The sequence below is a fragment of the Hippocampus guttulatus genome, chromosome 5 (assembly GCF_054856545.1).
Source record: "Hippocampus guttulatus isolate MCC_2025c chromosome 5, RoL_Hgut_1.0, whole genome shotgun sequence".
In the NCBI taxonomy this organism is placed as follows: domain Eukaryota; kingdom Metazoa; phylum Chordata; class Actinopteri; order Syngnathiformes; family Syngnathidae; genus Hippocampus; species Hippocampus guttulatus.
In genome coordinates, this window is record NC_141265.1 from 2111549 (window position 1) to 2130609 (window position 19061).

At 42.9% G+C, this 19061-nt stretch overlaps 1 protein-coding gene across 2 annotated transcripts in view; it reads right to left on the reverse strand.

Annotated features, from left to right (window-relative positions):
* The window catches only part of tncb (tenascin Cb), a 47249-nt gene that overhangs the window by 18578 nt on the left and 9610 nt on the right, over positions 1-19061 (reverse strand). For both annotated transcript variants that reach the window (XM_086112011.1, XM_086112012.1), the window contains exons 2-10: positions 15018-15572; positions 12753-13973; positions 11660-11923; positions 11457-11572; positions 10671-10824; positions 5203-5472; positions 4303-4488; positions 1918-2007; positions 1065-1328 (exon numbers count right to left, since the gene is read on the reverse strand). In XM_086112011.1, the coding sequence (XP_085968137.1) occupies positions 1065-1328; positions 1918-2007; positions 4303-4488; positions 5203-5472; positions 10671-10824; positions 11457-11572; positions 11660-11923; positions 12753-13973; positions 15018-15504 (3052 nt within the window). In that variant the 5' untranslated portion in view covers positions 15505-15572. The remainder of the gene's footprint in view (positions 1-1064; positions 1329-1917; positions 2008-4302; positions 4489-5202; positions 5473-10670; positions 10825-11456; positions 11573-11659; positions 11924-12752; positions 13974-15017; positions 15573-19061) is intronic.

Genomic DNA, 19061 nt, shown 5'->3' on the forward strand with positions numbered 1-19061 from the left:
ATGATTAGACATTAACCAGACATTGTATTATGGAGATCTACAATAAATATCATTGAAAATTTCGTGGGGTTTTTTTCTGCCGTTATTTTGACATATAAAATTCTTTGGTATGTTATAAGGATTTTTTGGGTAGTTTATACAGGTTGGCGCTCCGAAAAGTTGACAGGTATGGATATTCCACCATGCTAAACATGAGCCCCAGTCGGATGCATAGTCAGAATTACTTCAAGCATACAATTTATAGCAATGAATAACCGACTACTGCATTAATATGAACTACAATATACAAATGGGCAGGATGGGCTAAGTTTCTAATTGCTTCCTACTCCCTTTTGAACATATAAACTGTGCTTAACAATGGCAATTGCTGATCTTTCTTGTATTTTAAAAATGTTTTGTACTTTCTAATACAATATCTTCTGTCCACAAGTGGTTCGGGAAAGCTACTGGATTGAGGATGGTTAGAGAAGGGAACAGCGCATATGAACAGCGGAGTCTGTGTGGAAACAGAAATGGCGTGACAGAATCGTAAATGGAGTAAAAAAAGCCATAAAGCTCATTGAAAATGGCGATGACGTTGTCACGGGTCCATGTTGACAGAAGCACTGCTATCGCTTTGATTGCAAAATTAGGAAAGCCATGCTTAAAAATGATTGCTGGAAGCCTGCGTTGCAAGGATTTTGGTTCGATTTCAATGAAAAGCAATGCGCTGTGAGTTGAAGAAAGCAGGCTTAAATGCCTAAAAAGAGAAATGAATAAACCTCCAGATATGTAATTAAACTGAAAAAGAGATGCAGAAGGTTATGTATTCATCACTCTGTTGCTTAGTTACAGTACTTTAGATGGGTTATGCATGGATGAAGGAGGGAGGCATAAAAATATTATCCCCAGTGAACAAAACCATAACCTGCAAACAAAAACCAAAAAGCACACAAATACGGAATTCCACATTTTTTCAGAGCGAGGCTTTGGCTGAAATCTGTTTTCTATTGTATGGATGGAGGAGGATGTTACATTTGTCAAGATCACTCCAAAAAGACTGCTAATCATTCATATTTACCGACCTGTAGGTGCCGAGATGGTAGATGGTGCACTGGTCCTGCGGCCCCGCTCAGCAGTGATGCTGATGGTATAAAGCATCCCTGGTGTCAGGCCTCTCAAGGTGTGAGACTCAGAGCCTCCCGGAACCACTTCCTCTCCCCTTTGGCCATCAGCGGAAACATGGACAAGTCGGTAGGAGTCCAGTTTGGCCAGGGGGCGCCTCCACTCCAACATCATCGTTGTTTCCGTCACCTCGGCAACAGTTAGGTCCTTGGGTGCATCCAAGGCTGAAGCAGAGAGGTTTGAAATTTGAGTTTGGACATTAATTCAGGGTCACAGGTGAGCCAGGGTTTATTTGAGCTCATGAGAGGCAGGGTACTCTGTCACTCCTGCCAGTCAATCACAAGGCAGATATTTTGCCATACAAAGCAATATAAAATGTTATGACATGAGTTCAAGTCAGGATACAAATAAAAGTGATTTACAGGCACAGGGAAACTAACGAAATACAGCAACTGAGATTTTAATCATTAACATTTTTTTTCCAGTTACTGACATATTGTACTTAAAGTGTGGCCCCATGAGCTTCTTCCCCTTGCTTTAGTCCTTTGACTAAATTATTCCGACATTAACTGCATACACACAGAACGGAAGCTAATCTGCTAACCTGACAGCCGAGAGAGACTGTGTGACACAATTACTGTCACCACTGCAAGGCCAAAGATTTGTTGGCGTATAAACTAATGCATGCACAAAGCAAACTGAAATAAGATTCTATTCGGGTTAATCTACCACATACAATTATTTTGACGTTTACAGACATTGTGAAGGTATAAATTAATTTATGGTCGTAAGAAACAAGTGGAAACGTCATACCGGTCACAGCATTGGTGGTGGTGGGCAGACTCTCCCGTTCACCTTTCACTGCTGTCACTCCCATTCCATACTCTGTGCCCGGTCTCAGACCTTGGTAAACATGCAAAATAAAACAAGCGATAGTCAGAACTTTGAGAAGGAAACAATGTCATATAATTGTTTGCTCAAATTCCTATATCTTTCACCCGGTTGAATGGCTTTGTCGTCAAGTAGCCAGCTGTTTCTGCTCATGGCTTCAGTGGCCATGGCAAACACAAAAAAAAACGCTCTCATGTGGCGTGATGGCACAATAGGTTGCAGCCAAATTGCATTTCATGGTAAGCTTGAGCTCATCGTGGACCAGGCTGGAGTATTTGCATTGATGGATCTATAGGGCCCTTGTCATGCAGCAGAAACACTACTCCCAATGATACAGCCGGCTTTGGAAACCCTTAGGTTTCCACAATTAAGCCCTCTCTCGGCCCGATCGCCTTTAATTCCTTTATTAACTCCCACAGAGGTCATCACACGCAGAGTTCTGTGGCATGAAATTACACCTAATACCCAGGAAACTCATTATCAATAAAATCACGAGCGTGAAGGCAATTACAGATAATAACTGTGTGAAAGCACTACTGAGGTGTGTGGAGAAGAGGGGGACGTCTGCTGAATGGACACAATGCTTTATTTCCATGAGATGGGCCTCCCGAGGACAAAGAATTGTGCCAGACAAAGACACTATTAGCCAAAGTTGTTTTCCTCTCTTTCATTGTGTCTAATCTACAAATAAACAAAAAAAAAAACAAAAAAAAACCACACGCCCTCACACACATCTACACACACACACACACACACACACACACACACACACACACACAGAGCTCAAAGCGTTGCTTTGTAACGTCAATAGCGTTGATAGATGCAAACATGCCCGCATCTCTTGCTTCAGCAAAAGAGAAAAAAGCTGCGGTGTGATTCAATTTAAAGAGCGAATGCCAAATCCCCCTGGGTGGTTTTCTCATAAAGTGGGCCTATTGTAGTTGGGAAAACATTTCACAATACAAAACAAAGACAAGCCATTGTAGAAATGAGCTGGCAGAACTTAACATTGTCCATTTAATAAAACAGACACTACGAGTACCGTCCATGTCCAAATAATAAGAATAAACATTTGATATTGCAAAACTTGATTTTGCCACAAATGTTTTTCAGTTGTGTCACTTGATCGTGTGGGCACTGAATAAAGAAGGAATACTTTGATCAGTACCGGTACCAGTCCCTTTGGTTTGGACACACATTCATTGGTACAAGGTCATAAAATAAGTTATCCTCCATCACTATTCTCTGTAAACTATACTTATAAATATCTGTGACACTTGTGGGGCCTTTTTGAAGTGGCTCTCCTATTTTCCCTGCACAGGATAAAGTGCATTGGGGATGCTCAATGGATGGATGGTGGATAATAACAGAAACACACTCCCATGGTCTGTATCTGTTTGCAGAAATAATCACATTTCTCATTCAACGTTCAACCTCTGCTGTGACCTTCAATTGTTTGTGGTGAACTGATTTTAGAGACCAACCAAGAAGACAAATGTGATCGCAGTGTCACAAAACGGCACTGGAGTCGCTAGGCCATCGTTAGGCCAAATTGAGTTTCACCATTACGATTTTTCAGAGGTGGGAGCATCAGTATATACTGAAGTGCTGGTCCGCCATTTGGCAGTGCCCGGGCCACCGATCCGTCATCGTGAGTTCATCATTAGTTCAAGCCTACCAAATCTGTCCCCGTCAATCCATCACTCCGTCATCATTATTTCAACTGCGCTCCCGTCATTGCAAACCTATTTACAATCATCTCTTTCACGCAAACATTGATTAATGCTTTTTGTCTGTCTCCCAAGCGATCTCTCTCTATCTCTTTGATGTACGCAGACGTTCCATTTGTGAAGTGGCGTGACGTCATCTTTAGCAAAGGCCTTCATCAAATGACGAAACCAAGGAGCCACCAAACACCCCAAAACATTTCTACCTCCTCGCTCTTTGATGGAATTTATGGTTAGATGTCCCGCGTGAACAAACACGCGAAACATGTGGCGCGTGTTTCCGTCAGTCTTCAGCGAAATGGGAGTTGGTCAGTGATGGTCTGAGATGATCCATAGGTTCTGACCCGGTTATTGACTAGTCCGGTGACGGATGAAAACCAACTTGTGTCGATGCTTAGTCTGTCCATTTTTTAAACGTTTTCCGTGATTCATCATTTGGATTGATGGACCTTCCGTGAGTACTGATGAAATGTCCACCTCTGCTATTTTCAGTCCAAATGACCATATAAGATGCTGGGCAGACTGCCTAAATTCCCTCCGTGCAATACATAATTGAGACTGAGACGGTGATTGTGTATACCGATTATCTTGGCCTGTGTTGTGTCTTTGGGTCCAGCAGGGAAGAGCAGTTCTCTGTGTTCGCCTCCAGACAGCGGTCCGTACTTAATGCGGTAGTTGTCCACCTGAGCTTTGCTGTTTTTCCACTCCAGGGTGATGCTTTCATCAGTCAGTTCCAGCTTCTGAAGGTCCCCGGGGGCATCCAAGTCTAACACACACACAGAGAAGTTGATTTCATACTGATCCTAAAGGGCTAACAAGTTGGTTCCATTCGGGGGCAATGGCTGAAAGCTTCTAGTACACGAAATACGTATTCATCGTTATTCTGAACTTGGTGGGATATGTGGTCCTTTAAAGAACAACCATCATTAAACACACCACAGTAGGATATCCTTCCTCATAAACCTATAGAATGTATGGTCTTTAACACACCTTTATTCCAACCTCTTCAAGGTGATATAATACTACACCAGATCCTCAGCCTGTTTGTCATGAAAACTACTTGTCTGTAGCTTTTTATTCAGGTAATGCACCTTTAGATTATTACCATTCAGAACAGTGTTTTGCAACTATCACCTTGGGACTCGGATATTCCTTTTGTTGCCTAGCGCCCTTTTTTTGTAGACGTTAAGAACAATAAAGACTATGTTTTGTTTAAATCTAGCATCTGATGACACATGTATAGCATGTTATACTTTCAAAAGCTGTTTAAAATTTGTTTCATGTACCACCAAAAGAATAGCGTACGCCATGACACCCGCTAGCCAAAAGCTGAGCTGCACTGTTTTTGTTTCCAGAGTAAATTAGTGGCTAAAGTGCAAAACAGCTAGACTCCCTTTAGCTTAACCAATTATGTTCCACGTGGGAATTTGGTACACCTCTGTACTGGTGTACAGAGGGTCTTACCCTGTAAGGGTCTTACCTGTGAGGAACGAGTCATAGACTGGGACACTGGACCGCTCTCCCTTCCGAGCTGTCATAGACACCTCATACTGGGTATCTGGGATGAGGCCTGCAAGATGGTATTGGGTCTCTGTGGATGGAAGCTCAACCACACTGTGATCAGCAGGGCTGGAGCCAGGCCCAAAAGAGATGCTGATCCCATCCACATTGGCTACAGGATGGACCCAGGTCACCAGCGCTGTTGTGTCTGTCACATCACGTGTGCTCACCTGGCTCGGGGCATCAATTCCTGGTGGAGTAAAGCACGCAAAAATACATTTTGTGACATGTTTCAAAACATGGCTAGATGTAGTCAAGGCACTTAACATAAATAATGAATAATAATAATAATACTGCATCACATTTACTGGTATATGGCACTTTTCTGGAGAAATAGACACTCAAGGCACTTACATTGGATATATTTTTCATGCACTCGCACATTCATACTGGCAGTAAACTACATACGTAGCCACAACTGCCCAGGGGCAGCCTGACCGAAGGGTGGGCGCCAGTGTGTGCCTACGGCCCCTCCAACCACCACCAACCATTCACACAGCTGCACATCAGTGTCAGTGGCACTGATGGCAAGGTGGGTGAAGTGTCTTGCCCAAGGACATAACAACAAATTATTTGGACAATCCAACAGTGGACCCTCTGGTTCCTGGACGACCCACTCTACCTCAGAGCCACAGCCGAATAATCAATATTCCCATCTGCTTTTCAGTTCTAATACAAAGCTACATCAATGCAAGTGCAGGACAACACTTTAAAAATGACATTATTGCACAGGCCAGAGAGACTCCATGGAAATGAGACTATCAACTCTGTTAACAACACTTGCATTTACAATGTGTTTGTTGTAAGGAGATCAGGAACTTGCACAGTTCTTCAGCTAGAGGGGCAGTGGTGGACAGTAAGTAAAACAGTCATTTTTCTTAAAATGTAATAAGTGCGACCAGTCCTGGGTGTATCCCTACTGTTGCCCAAAGTCAAATGGGATAGGCTGCAGCTTAACTGCAACCCTAATGAGGATAAGAGGTATAGGGACTGGATAGGTGGTGTTTTGATGGATGTACAATTTACTTGAGTGCATTTTGTTTTGGAAGCTCTGAACTTTGACTCCACCATGTAAGAAAAGCAAATATCACACTTTTGTTTCCATGACATCACTAAAAAGCATTTGTTACTGTTGCACTGGAAAGTTCCAAAAACTCGATATATTTATGAGCCATCTCTTGTGTAAAAGTGGTGTTGCTGGATCTGTCTCTTGCTCATCAGCGCCTCAGTTTGCTTGCAGGTAAAATCGAAGTCGGAGAGGCAAGGTGATGGGAGGTAGCTGTGCACCGCAAGTCATGGACTTGGCAGGGATTGAAGACGAAGCCGCTTCTGCTCCCCCTTTTTACCCGTGACCATACCTGACCCCTACGTGCTCACAAAGCTGAAGAATGATTCATATCGTTTTAAGTAGGTGCTCTGTTTACCACACCCAAATTTCATCATGGCCTATAAGGACATACAGAAACCGGGAGACGTCATGAACTGTGTGTGTGTGTGTGTGTGTGTGTGTGTTTTTTTTAGGTCATGAACGTGATTTATCACACACAAGATACCTAAGTCAAGCGCTCACTAATGCATCTGGTGAGAGCAACTTAGAAAGTCTGGAATGCTTTTTATTGTCTCTTGTGTATGCAAGTTAGCAAGTCGCACACGTCCTGCATAGCAAACGCACGCAACTTAATAAGTCGCACATGTGCTTGATGAATCCATAATACTGAAGGAATACTATCGGTATGCTTTAATGAACCATGTCCCTTCCTCCTAAATCAGTCCTCACCTCCTTTAAACGGGAGCTCAAGTTCATGGAGCTACAGGTAATAGGTACAGGTATTAATATTTTACTTGTGATACAACCTAGGAAAGATAAGAAAGAGGGCTGGCATATTTCAATAAAGCGCACCGGCACCTTACACATCTCGCAGACAAAAATTTAATTATTCAATACAGTACAGTAATCCCTTGTTTATCGCGGTTAATGGGGACCAAAACCACCCGGGATAAATGAAAATCCGCAAAGTAGCGACCAATAAACATACAGGTAAAAAAAATATATATACAGTATATACAGTATATTTTTTTGTTTTGCATTTTGAACGGAATTCTTTTTTTTTTTTAATCCGCAAACAACGGTCCGCGAGAAGCTGCAAAACAACAGCAGAGTCACAAAGAGCAACGTATACAGTACTGTACTACATGTGTATGAAAAAAAAAAAATTTTTTTGGAATATGTTTGAAAACATCCGCGGTGCACTGAAGCCGCGATAAACGAACCGCGAAATCACGAGGGATCACTGTACTTACTTATATTGTAACTTCTTAAAGCACGTTTGTGACTCGCTAAATTGTGCTCGCAGGAAATATCAGGTGGGTAGCACTCTATGGCGGTGCAAAGTATTTACAATATTTTAAAAAGCAAGTGCTTTTAATCAAGTCACAATTTGATTCAGGTACTTTGACTTGATTTGGAGCAACATTTGACCATGAGGATCTTTATTTTGACTTAAACCTTTGTCAAATTTGTTAAGCGTGTCTGCACAACCTGACCGTAGAATATGGTATTATTAAAATGGCCTCTTGAAAAATCTGGCCCCATCTTATGCCTCAAATTTAATTTTTAACAATCATTTCTAGACTTGTCACGGCTTCGAGAAACTGGCCAACCAGCAACTGTAGCACAAAAGGTGTGACTTAAAAAATGTTTCAAACATTTTTCCGTGCCCGCCATACATATCCACTCACATGCACACTCAGTTTGTCTGTTTTTCTGTTACCTTGCGCTGATTATTGCACATCTAAAGTAAAACAGAAGGAATTAGACAGCCCTCGGGACAAACAAAGGTCCAAGTAAACCGTGGCCAAATTTGTCATACTCACCGGGTCGTTAAAATGATCCCTCTTATATTTTAAAATGATTGTTCATTCCGAAAAACAACATCAAACCAGTAACACTTCCTGTTTGGCGCCTTTCCAACATGAAAAAGCCATGCTCCCAACGTAGCAGCCGTGGTTAACGTCTACTTGTACACAGTGCAAATTGGCTGCATGTTGCCCGCATGTTCATGAGGGCCGAAACTTTGGTCCAAGATGCAAAAGTGGGGTGAGGGCGAGTGAAGTGAAGCTATATTCAAATCTTGCTCACAGCTTGAACATCGCAGACGCTATCTTTTAAGTGCTTGGGCTGTGTACTTTGCTCACTGCTGATGGGTTATTGGCCACTTTATTTTATTCATATATTCAATTCGATTTTTAATTTCGTCAGCGCGGAGCAATCAGCATCAACTTTAATTTTGCTTAGTTAACACATACTGTATTGATGGAACAGTCTCAAAACAAATATGTTTGGAGATTTAGTCACACATTGGAAACAAAATAAAACGGTGAATTTTCAGAGAGATGCTAAGTGGAGAAAAAGGTACTGTCTCACAAATCAACTGAATACAAATATTTGCAAGCCGTTATTTTCCTAAATGGTTCAAAATTTGGTTCTTCCCCTCAACACACACACACACACACGCACGCACGCACACACACACACACACACACAAACACGCACACACACACACACAGTTAAGTATCATGTAAATGTGTGTATTGCTGTAACATCAACTCACTGTATAGTTTTGCGTATAGAAAAAAATATTGATTGTAAAAACAATCAAACCACCGTTCTACAAGATAATTGCACGTCTCTGATTGTCTTCAAATTTGTCACACAGCACACACCAATTACCTCTCGCGCAAGATACGAATGTATCCATTTAAACTAGAGTGGTATGCATTTTATATCGATTTCAGAAATGCAGTTGCAGACACGCTTTTGCATTTATGAGGTCATTTAAACATGATACAAGTCAAAGCCCCGTGATGGACACCTTTTCGCCAGGGCTTCAATCAATGTGTCACACACAGGCAACTTTAAGAAAGACATCCCTCTGTGCAAGTGTGATAACACACATTTGAGCTGAGCACAGGCTGTTTGTGACTCATTTGGGAGTCACAAGACCATTCTTTGGACAGACAGGCGGGTGGGTATACCTCTAAGCCTTACTTTGTGGCTGACTGGTACATTCTCAACATGGTAGCTGGCGTGAAATGGGAAGCGGAAGCGTCAGGGTTTATGTGACACATTTAAAGCTCTCAGCATGTTATGGGAGCCTGAATGACACAAGGAAGCGCATAATCTATCTTTTGCTGATGTATGGCATGTATGTGCTATATGTGTGCATAAAATGGCTTTCATCTTGAAGTATTGCTCCAGAGATGCATTCGGAAATTAGATAGGCAGAAGGTGAAATTACAATTTTGTGACAGTTAAAACTGTGACAGCTAAAATTGTCATCAGCATGCTTTCAAACTATCGAAACAAAAAAAGGTCTCATCACAAATTCACTCTCATGAAGACGCAAATCAGCATTTCCTTTTGCTCGGCCTCTGAACAATGCGATTATTGAATTCATCTGACACGCTTGACAAGTCAAGCACTTAATTATCCATGATAGTCTGAATGACTCAGGTTCTGTTTTTGCATTCCAAGGTAACAGATTGCGCATTTTTTTTCCTCATCGCTTAAACCGCTTCCCAGCTGTCTTGATAACATGACTGTGATATGCTTTCGGTCTCCTATTTGAGTCTCGCTGAACTCTTTTAAGAAGGTGGTATTGTCTCAAGCAAATTAGATATTGCTTGAATCTGATTTAAAGTCATTTTGTTTGGATTAACTCTGGAGAGTCCACGGTTCTCCGAAAAGCAAGGCACTTTCTTGGACCACAGACACCCCCGATCCATCTCTCTCTCTCTTTCTCGAGAACAATCTCCTCTGACCTAAAAGATGTATTTGCAAAGACATAAATTGAAATCTTGTGTATTGTTAAGAATATACAGTATTAACGGGATACTAAACGTATTCAGCCATTTTGAGCAGTGCAAGATGAATATTTTGTCAATCATGAATTTGATAACTTCATTATTTTTCAGGTACAATTAACAACTTTATAAATGCATTTTTCCACCAGCTGTCGACTGAAACCAATCACGGCTCAACCTGCGAACGGCACACGTGACGTTTCCAAGTTTAGCCCTGATTGGTCGTTACCTGAGCCCTGAGCACGTGATGTCATTTACAGTCGACAGTGAGTGGCAAAATTTGTTTTTAAAGGTGTTAACTGTACATGGTAAATAATGAAGTTATCAAATTAATTAATGACAACATAACTTTTTACTGCTGAAAATAGCTAAATAGGTTTAGAATATTTTTAGCATAACAAAAAAAAAACCAAAACGATGTGCAATAGTCAAAACATATAAATAGGGTGGCACATACGAAGCCCATTCAGCATCATCATCATCATAGTAGTAGCAGTAGTAGCTTGCAGCATGTGACACACTTACTTGTGACAACATTCTTGGAAGCAGGTGGACCACGCTTCTTGTTCTTCACTACCTCCAGTTTGACTTCGTACTCCTGGCCAGGGCCCAAGCCAGACTGCTCAAAGGTGGTGTCTGGTCGGCCAAGGGAGCTCAGAATCTCACCATCTTCCTCTTTCTGCCAGAACCAAAAAACACCACTGAGTGCAGAAAAAACAACAACTTTGTAGCCCTCCCTTTTATCAGGAAGAAGATCCTTACAACCCTTATAATAATATGTCATATAGATTTGATGATCCAATATATCCACAATCTGAATTGATTGCCATTATTATTATGCCAACATGAGGCATATCCTCCACTGCAGGAATCATTCAGACAACCATTTCTTTCCACACCTATGGTAACCAATTGGAAATCAATCCTACTGTAACTGCACGAAGGTCCGCGTAGAGTAGGACTACACGATGAGTGACAAGGCATGAAACCACATTGAATAGACTTTGAACTGATTTGAGTGGTAGTGTTTTAAAAACGCCTCTTCGGGCATGTGGCAAAACATATTAAATACGAAGACAATTTCAAATTTGGTTTCTTATGCAGTGAGTCTCCATGCTGTGTTTCATTGTTAGTCCGCTCACCCTAACGCAGGGTGGAATTATGAGTTGATTTTGGATTGTACACGATTCGCAGCATTCAAAACAAACAAACAAAACAACAACAACAAACAATACAATAACAGAGGCTGCAACAGCGTTTGGAAATCAACCCCGCACTGGAATAAAGCGACGATGTGTCAGCAAGACTCACGGTGTTTCTGAAGATGAGGTTCCAGCCATCAAAGGGGATGTCCAGGGGGTCCCACTGTACCTCCACAGATGTCTCACGCACTGCCTTGAACTTCAGTCCCTCAGGCTCAGGAAGGTCTGGGATAGTTAGAAAAGGTTCATTTATAACCCTTTTAATAGGCTTGAAACTGTTTTATAGTCACACGTGAACTGAAACTCTCATACGTGTTGCCACCCTTGCGGTAACAGGAATGCTCCTCTTGTTGTTGAGAATGGCATAGACGCTGATCAGGTACTCAATGCCCGGTTCGAGCTCTCTAATCGTGGCCTTCTTCTGGTCCCCTGGGACCCGCGCATCCAGTTCCAAGCCTCCGTCGGCTGTGGGAATGTAGGTGATGAGGTACTCTGTCACACGCATCTCATTCTCCCAAGACAGATCCACTGTCTCAGGTGTGACTTCTTGCACAGTTAGGTCCTTTGGAGGTGAAACTGTGGACAAACAGAGAAAGTACCTCACATGCATAAAAATGGGAACTGTCAAAAACCAAGTAACCCATGATCACAAAAGTTTGTATTTCTATTATTTGTGCACTTACAAATAGGATGGGCATAATATTTTATTGTGTCTTTCCAATTTAACCATGGCTATTCTTTGCTTTCTTCTGACCAAAAGAAAACGTCATTGTATTTGTTTCCAGATTTTCAGGCTGGGAGGAAGTCTGTTCTGGAAACTAAGCCATTTGACTCCTCATGTGATTAGAGCAGTGGTTCTTAACCTGGGTTCGGTGAATCGGTCTCAGGGGTTCGACGGAGCCTCTGCCATGGAGGTTAAGACACACCCAGTTCAACATGTCAATGAGTTAGGACACGCCCGCTTGGCCATCACTGGCTGCAGATGATCACATGAAATTTAGTTTGCTCAGTAGTCAGTGTGTGACTGTCATGATAGTTTGTCTGTCATGACTGACATGACTGTCATGATAGACAGCTTATCGTGTTATCTGGTTACAGCATGAAAGGGTTAAATGATTTTTGGACACATTAACATTTTTAAAAGGTTAAGGGAGAAATAAGCAAGTATAAATACAATTGGATTTGTTCACAAGAATCATCATTTTAGTTTGTCTCCCAAGATGGATAGCTAGTCAAGCACTGGAATTAGTGTACAATCCACATCTATACATGGTTGCATTTTTAAATAATTCTGTTTAAGGTTAACACCATTTAGATCTTTATTGAGAATGCATTGCAACCACTTTACGAGGCACAGCGATGTCTGAAAGGCGAAGTCATGGCCCAATTCCTGTATTGTCCTTACCCGCAGAGCAGTCTTCACCAATGAAACCCTCATTGCAGACACACACTCCATCTTCGCAGCGCCCCTGGTTCTGGCAGTCCCCAGGGCAGGTGAGGATGGAGCAGTCGAGCCCACTGAAGCCTTCGTAGCATACACAGATGCCGTCATCGCAATATCCTCTGTCCAGACAGTTTTTAGGACACGTCTTCTCACTGCAGTCCTCACCAGTGAAACCCTTGTGACAAACGCACTGGCCGTTCACACAGTGGCCACGGCCGAGACAGTCATTGGGGCAGGTCAGTTCACCACAGCCTTTACCGGTGAAACCAGCAAAACACACACACTTGCCATCCACACACTCCCCACGTCCCATGCAGTCTTTCGGACAGGTCTTGATGCTGCAGTCCTCACCAGTGAACCCTTTATCACATATGCATTGGCCGGTAACACAGCGTCCATGATCTTGGCAGTTGTTGGGGCAGGAGAGCTCACTACAGTCCTCGCCTTGGTATCCGTCATCACATAGACATTCTCCGTTTATGCACTGGCCTTTGTTGCTGCAGTTTTCAGGGCAAGACAGAACAGAGCAATCGTCCCCCTCGAATCCTGGGTCACAGATGCATTTGCCGTTGAAGCAATGGCCTCGCTCATTGCAGTTTTGGGGACAGGTGAGCTTCGAGCAATCCTCTCCACTGTAGCCGCTCTGACACACACACAGTCCGTTCACACACATGCCACGGTTGTTACAGTTGGCAGGACAAGTGAGTTCGCCACAGTCTTCTCCGGTGAAGCCGTCCTCGCAGAAGCAAGTGCCGTTGTCGCAGCGTCCACGGTCGTAGCAGTCGTTTGGACAGATGAGCTCAGAGCAGTCATAGCCCGTCCACGGCTCATCGCAGACACACTCGTCCTCAACACAACGTCCGCGACTCAAACAGTTGTTGAGGCAGTTTGTCTGAGAGCAATCCTCACCAAAGAAGCCCTCCTCGCACAGGCAAGCCCCGTCAACACAGTGACCGTAATCACCGCAATCCAGCAGGCAAAGCTCAGTGCTGCAGTCATCACCACTGAAGCCTTCAAAGCATTCACATTTCCCATCCACACAACGGCCCTGGTCCTGGCAGTCATTGGGGCATTCGGGTTCTGTGCAGTTGGGGCCTTTCCATCCTGGCTCACATACGCAGCTGCAGGTGTCAGCGCTCCAGTTCCCATGGCCATTGCAGTAAGGCTTTGTGGAGACTTCTCCTGATAGATGAGAAATAGGCAGAAAGACATATGAAGCAGATTTTGAACACACTAGCAAATGCAACTCACGCAAAGATTGGATGGGATTGGATTGGATCGCAATCTTACAAATTATTGTTTTGTTTTCATTGACTTCATTAGCAAATACCCTTGCATTGAAGCTCAATCAAACTAAGACACTAGTAGCCGATGGTTCAGATGGAGCAACAATCTCTGCAAAAGACAAAGACCATCCATGACAAGGGCTCTGTTAACATTTGAATTTTCATTAATGTGTGAGGCGTGGATGGTTGTTCGTCTCTGTGTGCCCTGCGATTGGCTGGCAACTGATTCAGGGTGTCCCCTGCCTACTGCCCAAAGACGGCTGGGATAGGCTCCAGCACCCCCCGCGACCCTAGTGAGGATCAAGCGGTTCAGAAAATGGATGGATGGATGGATGGATGGTTGTAGTCTACTGCAGATGCAGCTCAGTCATAGCTCTCACAGTGCAGCAGCTCAGCTCTCCGTCACTGCAACCGCCAACCAAAATTAAAGTTCAATTCGTACTCCTCCAACACTATCAACCAAAACTAAGTATTTTAGGTTGTGCAGAAGTACATCATTTTGAGGAGCAGGGGTCACCAACATGGTGCCTGTGGGCACCGGGTAGCCGCCAAGGACCACATGAGTAGAATGAATATCATAGTTATTATTCATAACATATACTTGCATTATTTTTTTTTTAAATGTGTTGGTTCAAAGCACACTCTGGCACAAATTATGGATCACATTTTCTTGTTTTGCCAGTAGACAGCACTGAAGAATAGTGAGACATAATTTACATTTAAAGGTTTGCCACTGAGCTTTTGATTTGTACATCTGCAGTGAGAGTTTGTTTTCGATGACTCTACAAGATAACACGTTTCGAGATGTTGTCGGAACAGTGGTGATGGATTTTCTTTGCCTTCTCTTCAAGCGCGCCTTTGAACAATTCTTTGAACATAGACCTATTTATATCACACGCACGACAGCAAACCCCGCATACAGTGTGTCATGTTAACCTACCGGTAACTTGAGATCCGCAGCAACCTGCGCCACTGCCACACTGTTCTCTCAGACTGGAAAGTTCTGACTCCAGCATCTCAAGCCTGTTTAGGATTTCTTTTATATCAGGTAGCTGGTTGTTGCAGCCACACGCCTGCTTGGGGATATTAATGCGGTGCGTAAAGACGATCTGATTGTCACCATCCACCGTGTGCTCCATGTGCTCAGTATTCCGCATGTCCAGTGGGCTATTCTTGTGATTGGGCACGGTGCCGCCAGGTGACTCGAGGTCTACGGAACACAGGGATGTGGAGGGAACGTTGATGTTGTAGACGTGGTTGAAGACAACTGGTTGGTCAGGGTTTGGCAGGGTGTGGTTCTCGTGGTTCTTCTTAGGCATGAGAGCCTCTCTGCGATGACGAATGACCTTCTTTACCAGGCCGGCGGCAGAGGGCTGGAGGACCACGGCCACAATCGCGCAGCCCAAGATGAGGCCTTTCATCCCCATGATGAACTTCCACGGGCACCAAGAGTGGACTCGATATGCTGAAGGTGTTCCAATTCTTCTTTTGAAACCTTTCATCAAAGACAATCAAAACAGAGGCGAAGGAAAGGAGAGGGATTTGATTGACTCTTTTCTTGAACATTATGGCTAAACAATATTGAACTCCATACATACCTGTTGCATACTGCATGTGGAATAAACGGTATGAATAGAAGCATAATCGTATCTGGCCTACGTACACATGGTCACTGTCGGGCGGAAACCTTCTATGCCCAATATATATTTTTTTTTATTCCCTGAAAAGTGTTGGTTTTGAAGATGTGAGGATTCTGCCCAATGGCAGCAATATATATTTATCGACTATTTTTGCGACTTGCGATTTTTGCGGTCGCCAGTGACCGGAACAAATGGAGGAGGCTCGTCGCCCAATGTTCCAAATAGGAGCGGGCGGAACTAACTAACTAACTAACTAACTTTGCGACTTGAAATGCCAATCTAGTGCCTGTTCAGACACATGCAGTGAAGAAGAAAAGAGCAACCACAAAGTGCATTTTTGTTTCATTTTCAGTGAGATGACAATGTTTTACCATGCACACCCAAATTTGAGCCCGCTTATTGTGCTTCTTTTAGTAGTCACAAATTACTCGGGCATAATATTGTAACTTAAGTATTGGCGTGTTCGTCTTTCCAAAATAAAACTCAATTCGATACGTATCGCAAAACATATGGTGCAACATGATTCAAAGACGGTACATTTCAAAGTGGAACAATTTCATTTAATTCCATTCAGTGGGATTACGATTCAATTCGATACGGCACGGCTCAGTTAAATGAACTTGTCAGCTCTGTACATGTGGCATTTCACTCAAAGCGAATGATCAAGGGCAAAGAAATGCATTGGTCGTGTTTGTCTCGTTTATTAACGGGTAACAACAACATGTCAGAGCACTCAGAGGCCCAAATGATTAAAGACAATTCAATTCCAAGGAACAACAAATCATTAGCAAGATTTAACCAATTTATGAATTTGTGATCGTTTTGTTGACCAGTCAAGCTATATTGAGATTGGTTCATTAATTTGTGCATGATGTAATCATGAGTTTTAGATCGAAAATAAAAATTCCCATTCAAATGTTTTTTTGTTCCCCTCCAAATAAGTAGCAGAACACATTTTTCTATTCACTATGATTTGACTTCTTAATGGTGTTCATTTCGGGCCAAATACACTGGGAGACGGTTGAATGAATTTCCCTCTATTTCTTTTTCTTCTCAAATCACAAAAATACGCACTTCCTATATTTTTTTCCTCAAGCCTGTATTTCGAGGGAGTACACATACAGTGCTTTTCCCATTCCCTCCAGTGCCCCCAATATACCGACGATGGTGTGTGTGAATTCTTTTGACTATGTTGACATAAACCAAGAAGCCTTGAAGGGCTCTAAAACACCTGCATGGTGGTGAGCAGGCTGCTCTTTCCGCCGCAGATGAAAGCTGACTGAGTATATTGGCTCAACCATCGGTGGGCTGCCTGTAAAGCACACCGGTCTGCAACTTGATTGTTACCTGGAAAATAGCAATTCAGCATTCCTAAATAGCCTTCCCGGCAACCACCGGGTCCTTCTTTGAGTTGTGTAACATGATTCTCATTACCTTTTACCAAACCTCTTTGAGACATGATTTGTTTAAAAGGTCTGATGGAAAAAAAAAATGCTGAGCTCGTGCATTTGTTCTCATGCTTGTTAAAACCGTGTGTGTGATTTATTTACTTTATATACCTGTACATAGATTCCGTGGGGGCTTTCAAGGCCTTCTCTGCATGTGCAAACACTATCAAAAACACCGGCCTACATTTACAACCTAAATGAGGTGGAAATAATTAATTTGCAGCAGTCTTTTATCTTCATTTAATTGCATATGTCTTGGCTGCGCGGCTTCCAGTCAACTGTGGGTTCATATTTTTTTTTGGTCCAGTCAAATTTCAGCTTCGATGAGTTGCCATGCACATATTGTTCCATTCAACGCCTTCGGAATCTCGAGTGCATGCGTCGACCACACATATACACACACCACTAAAATCAAATGAGTTTCTGCATCTTCCTATTGGTTCACCTACTATCGCTTCTGATTGGTTCAGCTCTAAGCTTGATTTAGGATGGAGGACAATATTGTACTATGATTGAAAATTCACTTTTAAGGCGTACTTAAAAAAAAAAAACCCGGGACTTTATGAGGTTATTTCAACCAATGGCTTGTATTCAATCCAGATTTTTGGGGGAGGAGCATTTTCAGAGGAGCTATCTTTGAGGCAACATCTTCAGGTCGAAGCTTCTGCATTAGCATCTCTGGTGAGCATGATATGATTTATGCTTTTAAAGTTTTCGTGTTGATGAAAATTGATTGTGAAGTACAGTACTAAATTATACTGTAATGGGTTGGAATTCTTGACGTGGTGTATTGAAAGATAAAGGCAACAGTGTTTTTTTTTTCTTTTGTTCACATCCGCAAATACGTGAAACACTCTTCTTTACTGCCACACATTGGCCTCTTTCATATTGATGTGTGCAGGTAAGAGTGCTCGGAAGGGACACTATTCATACTTTTGTCCGTGAATCTGCGTGTTTTAAGGAACAATTTAGTAACACGCTCTGCAGTGTGGTGAATGTATAGCTACATTGTGCCTTTTTTTGAGGAGGGGTAGATATTGTGACGTTATGACGTTATTAAGAGGTGGATTAGATCACAAAATACCCACTGAAGGCCCGTGTCCAAACCCACCGCCGCTACTGATATATATCCATCATCCATCCATTCTTCGATCCTATCCAAGCTGTCATCAGACACTAGACAAGGTACACCTTGAACTGGTTGCCAGCCAATCGCAGGGCACATACAGACAAATAACCATTTGCACTCACAATCATACTGAGGGACAATTTAGAGCATTCAATTAACCAACCATCCATGTTTTTAGAATGTGGGAGGAAACCAGAATACCCGGGGAAACCCGACACAGGCAGGGAAAGATGATGCAAAGTCACAGGAAGGCCAAGGCCATATTCAAACCCACGACTTCTGCACTGTGAGGTGGATGTGCAGCCAATGGCACGTTGTCAAGGAATTCACCCAAACATCTTGAACTTTGAATGAAAAGACTCGACTCAACTCAGGAACAGATTGTCTTTTGCTGATCAGCAAAGGGGGCGAATTTCCTCTCAGATCGAAACCCCACCTTCGCACCCCCGCCGACCACTTTTTATTCACAGGATATGCAAAATACAAGTAACATATCAGAAAAACATTCCTCCTCATTTGCATGTCGCGCTTCTCAGTCCAACCCACCAATATGCCCCTCAGTGGACACCTGGAGGCCAAAACATCTTCCGGTGCAAACAATGGATACCTTGTTAATATGATGGGTAGATTTCACATGAATTGTGACACTGTAACAAACTGAAGGACACCTGGTCATGCTGCCCTCCCAAAGTTGCACCTTCCTGCCTGTCTTATCGGTTAATGAGGCCCTGGCTTCCTTCAGCTCAAGTTGGCCCTTTTTTTTCTGT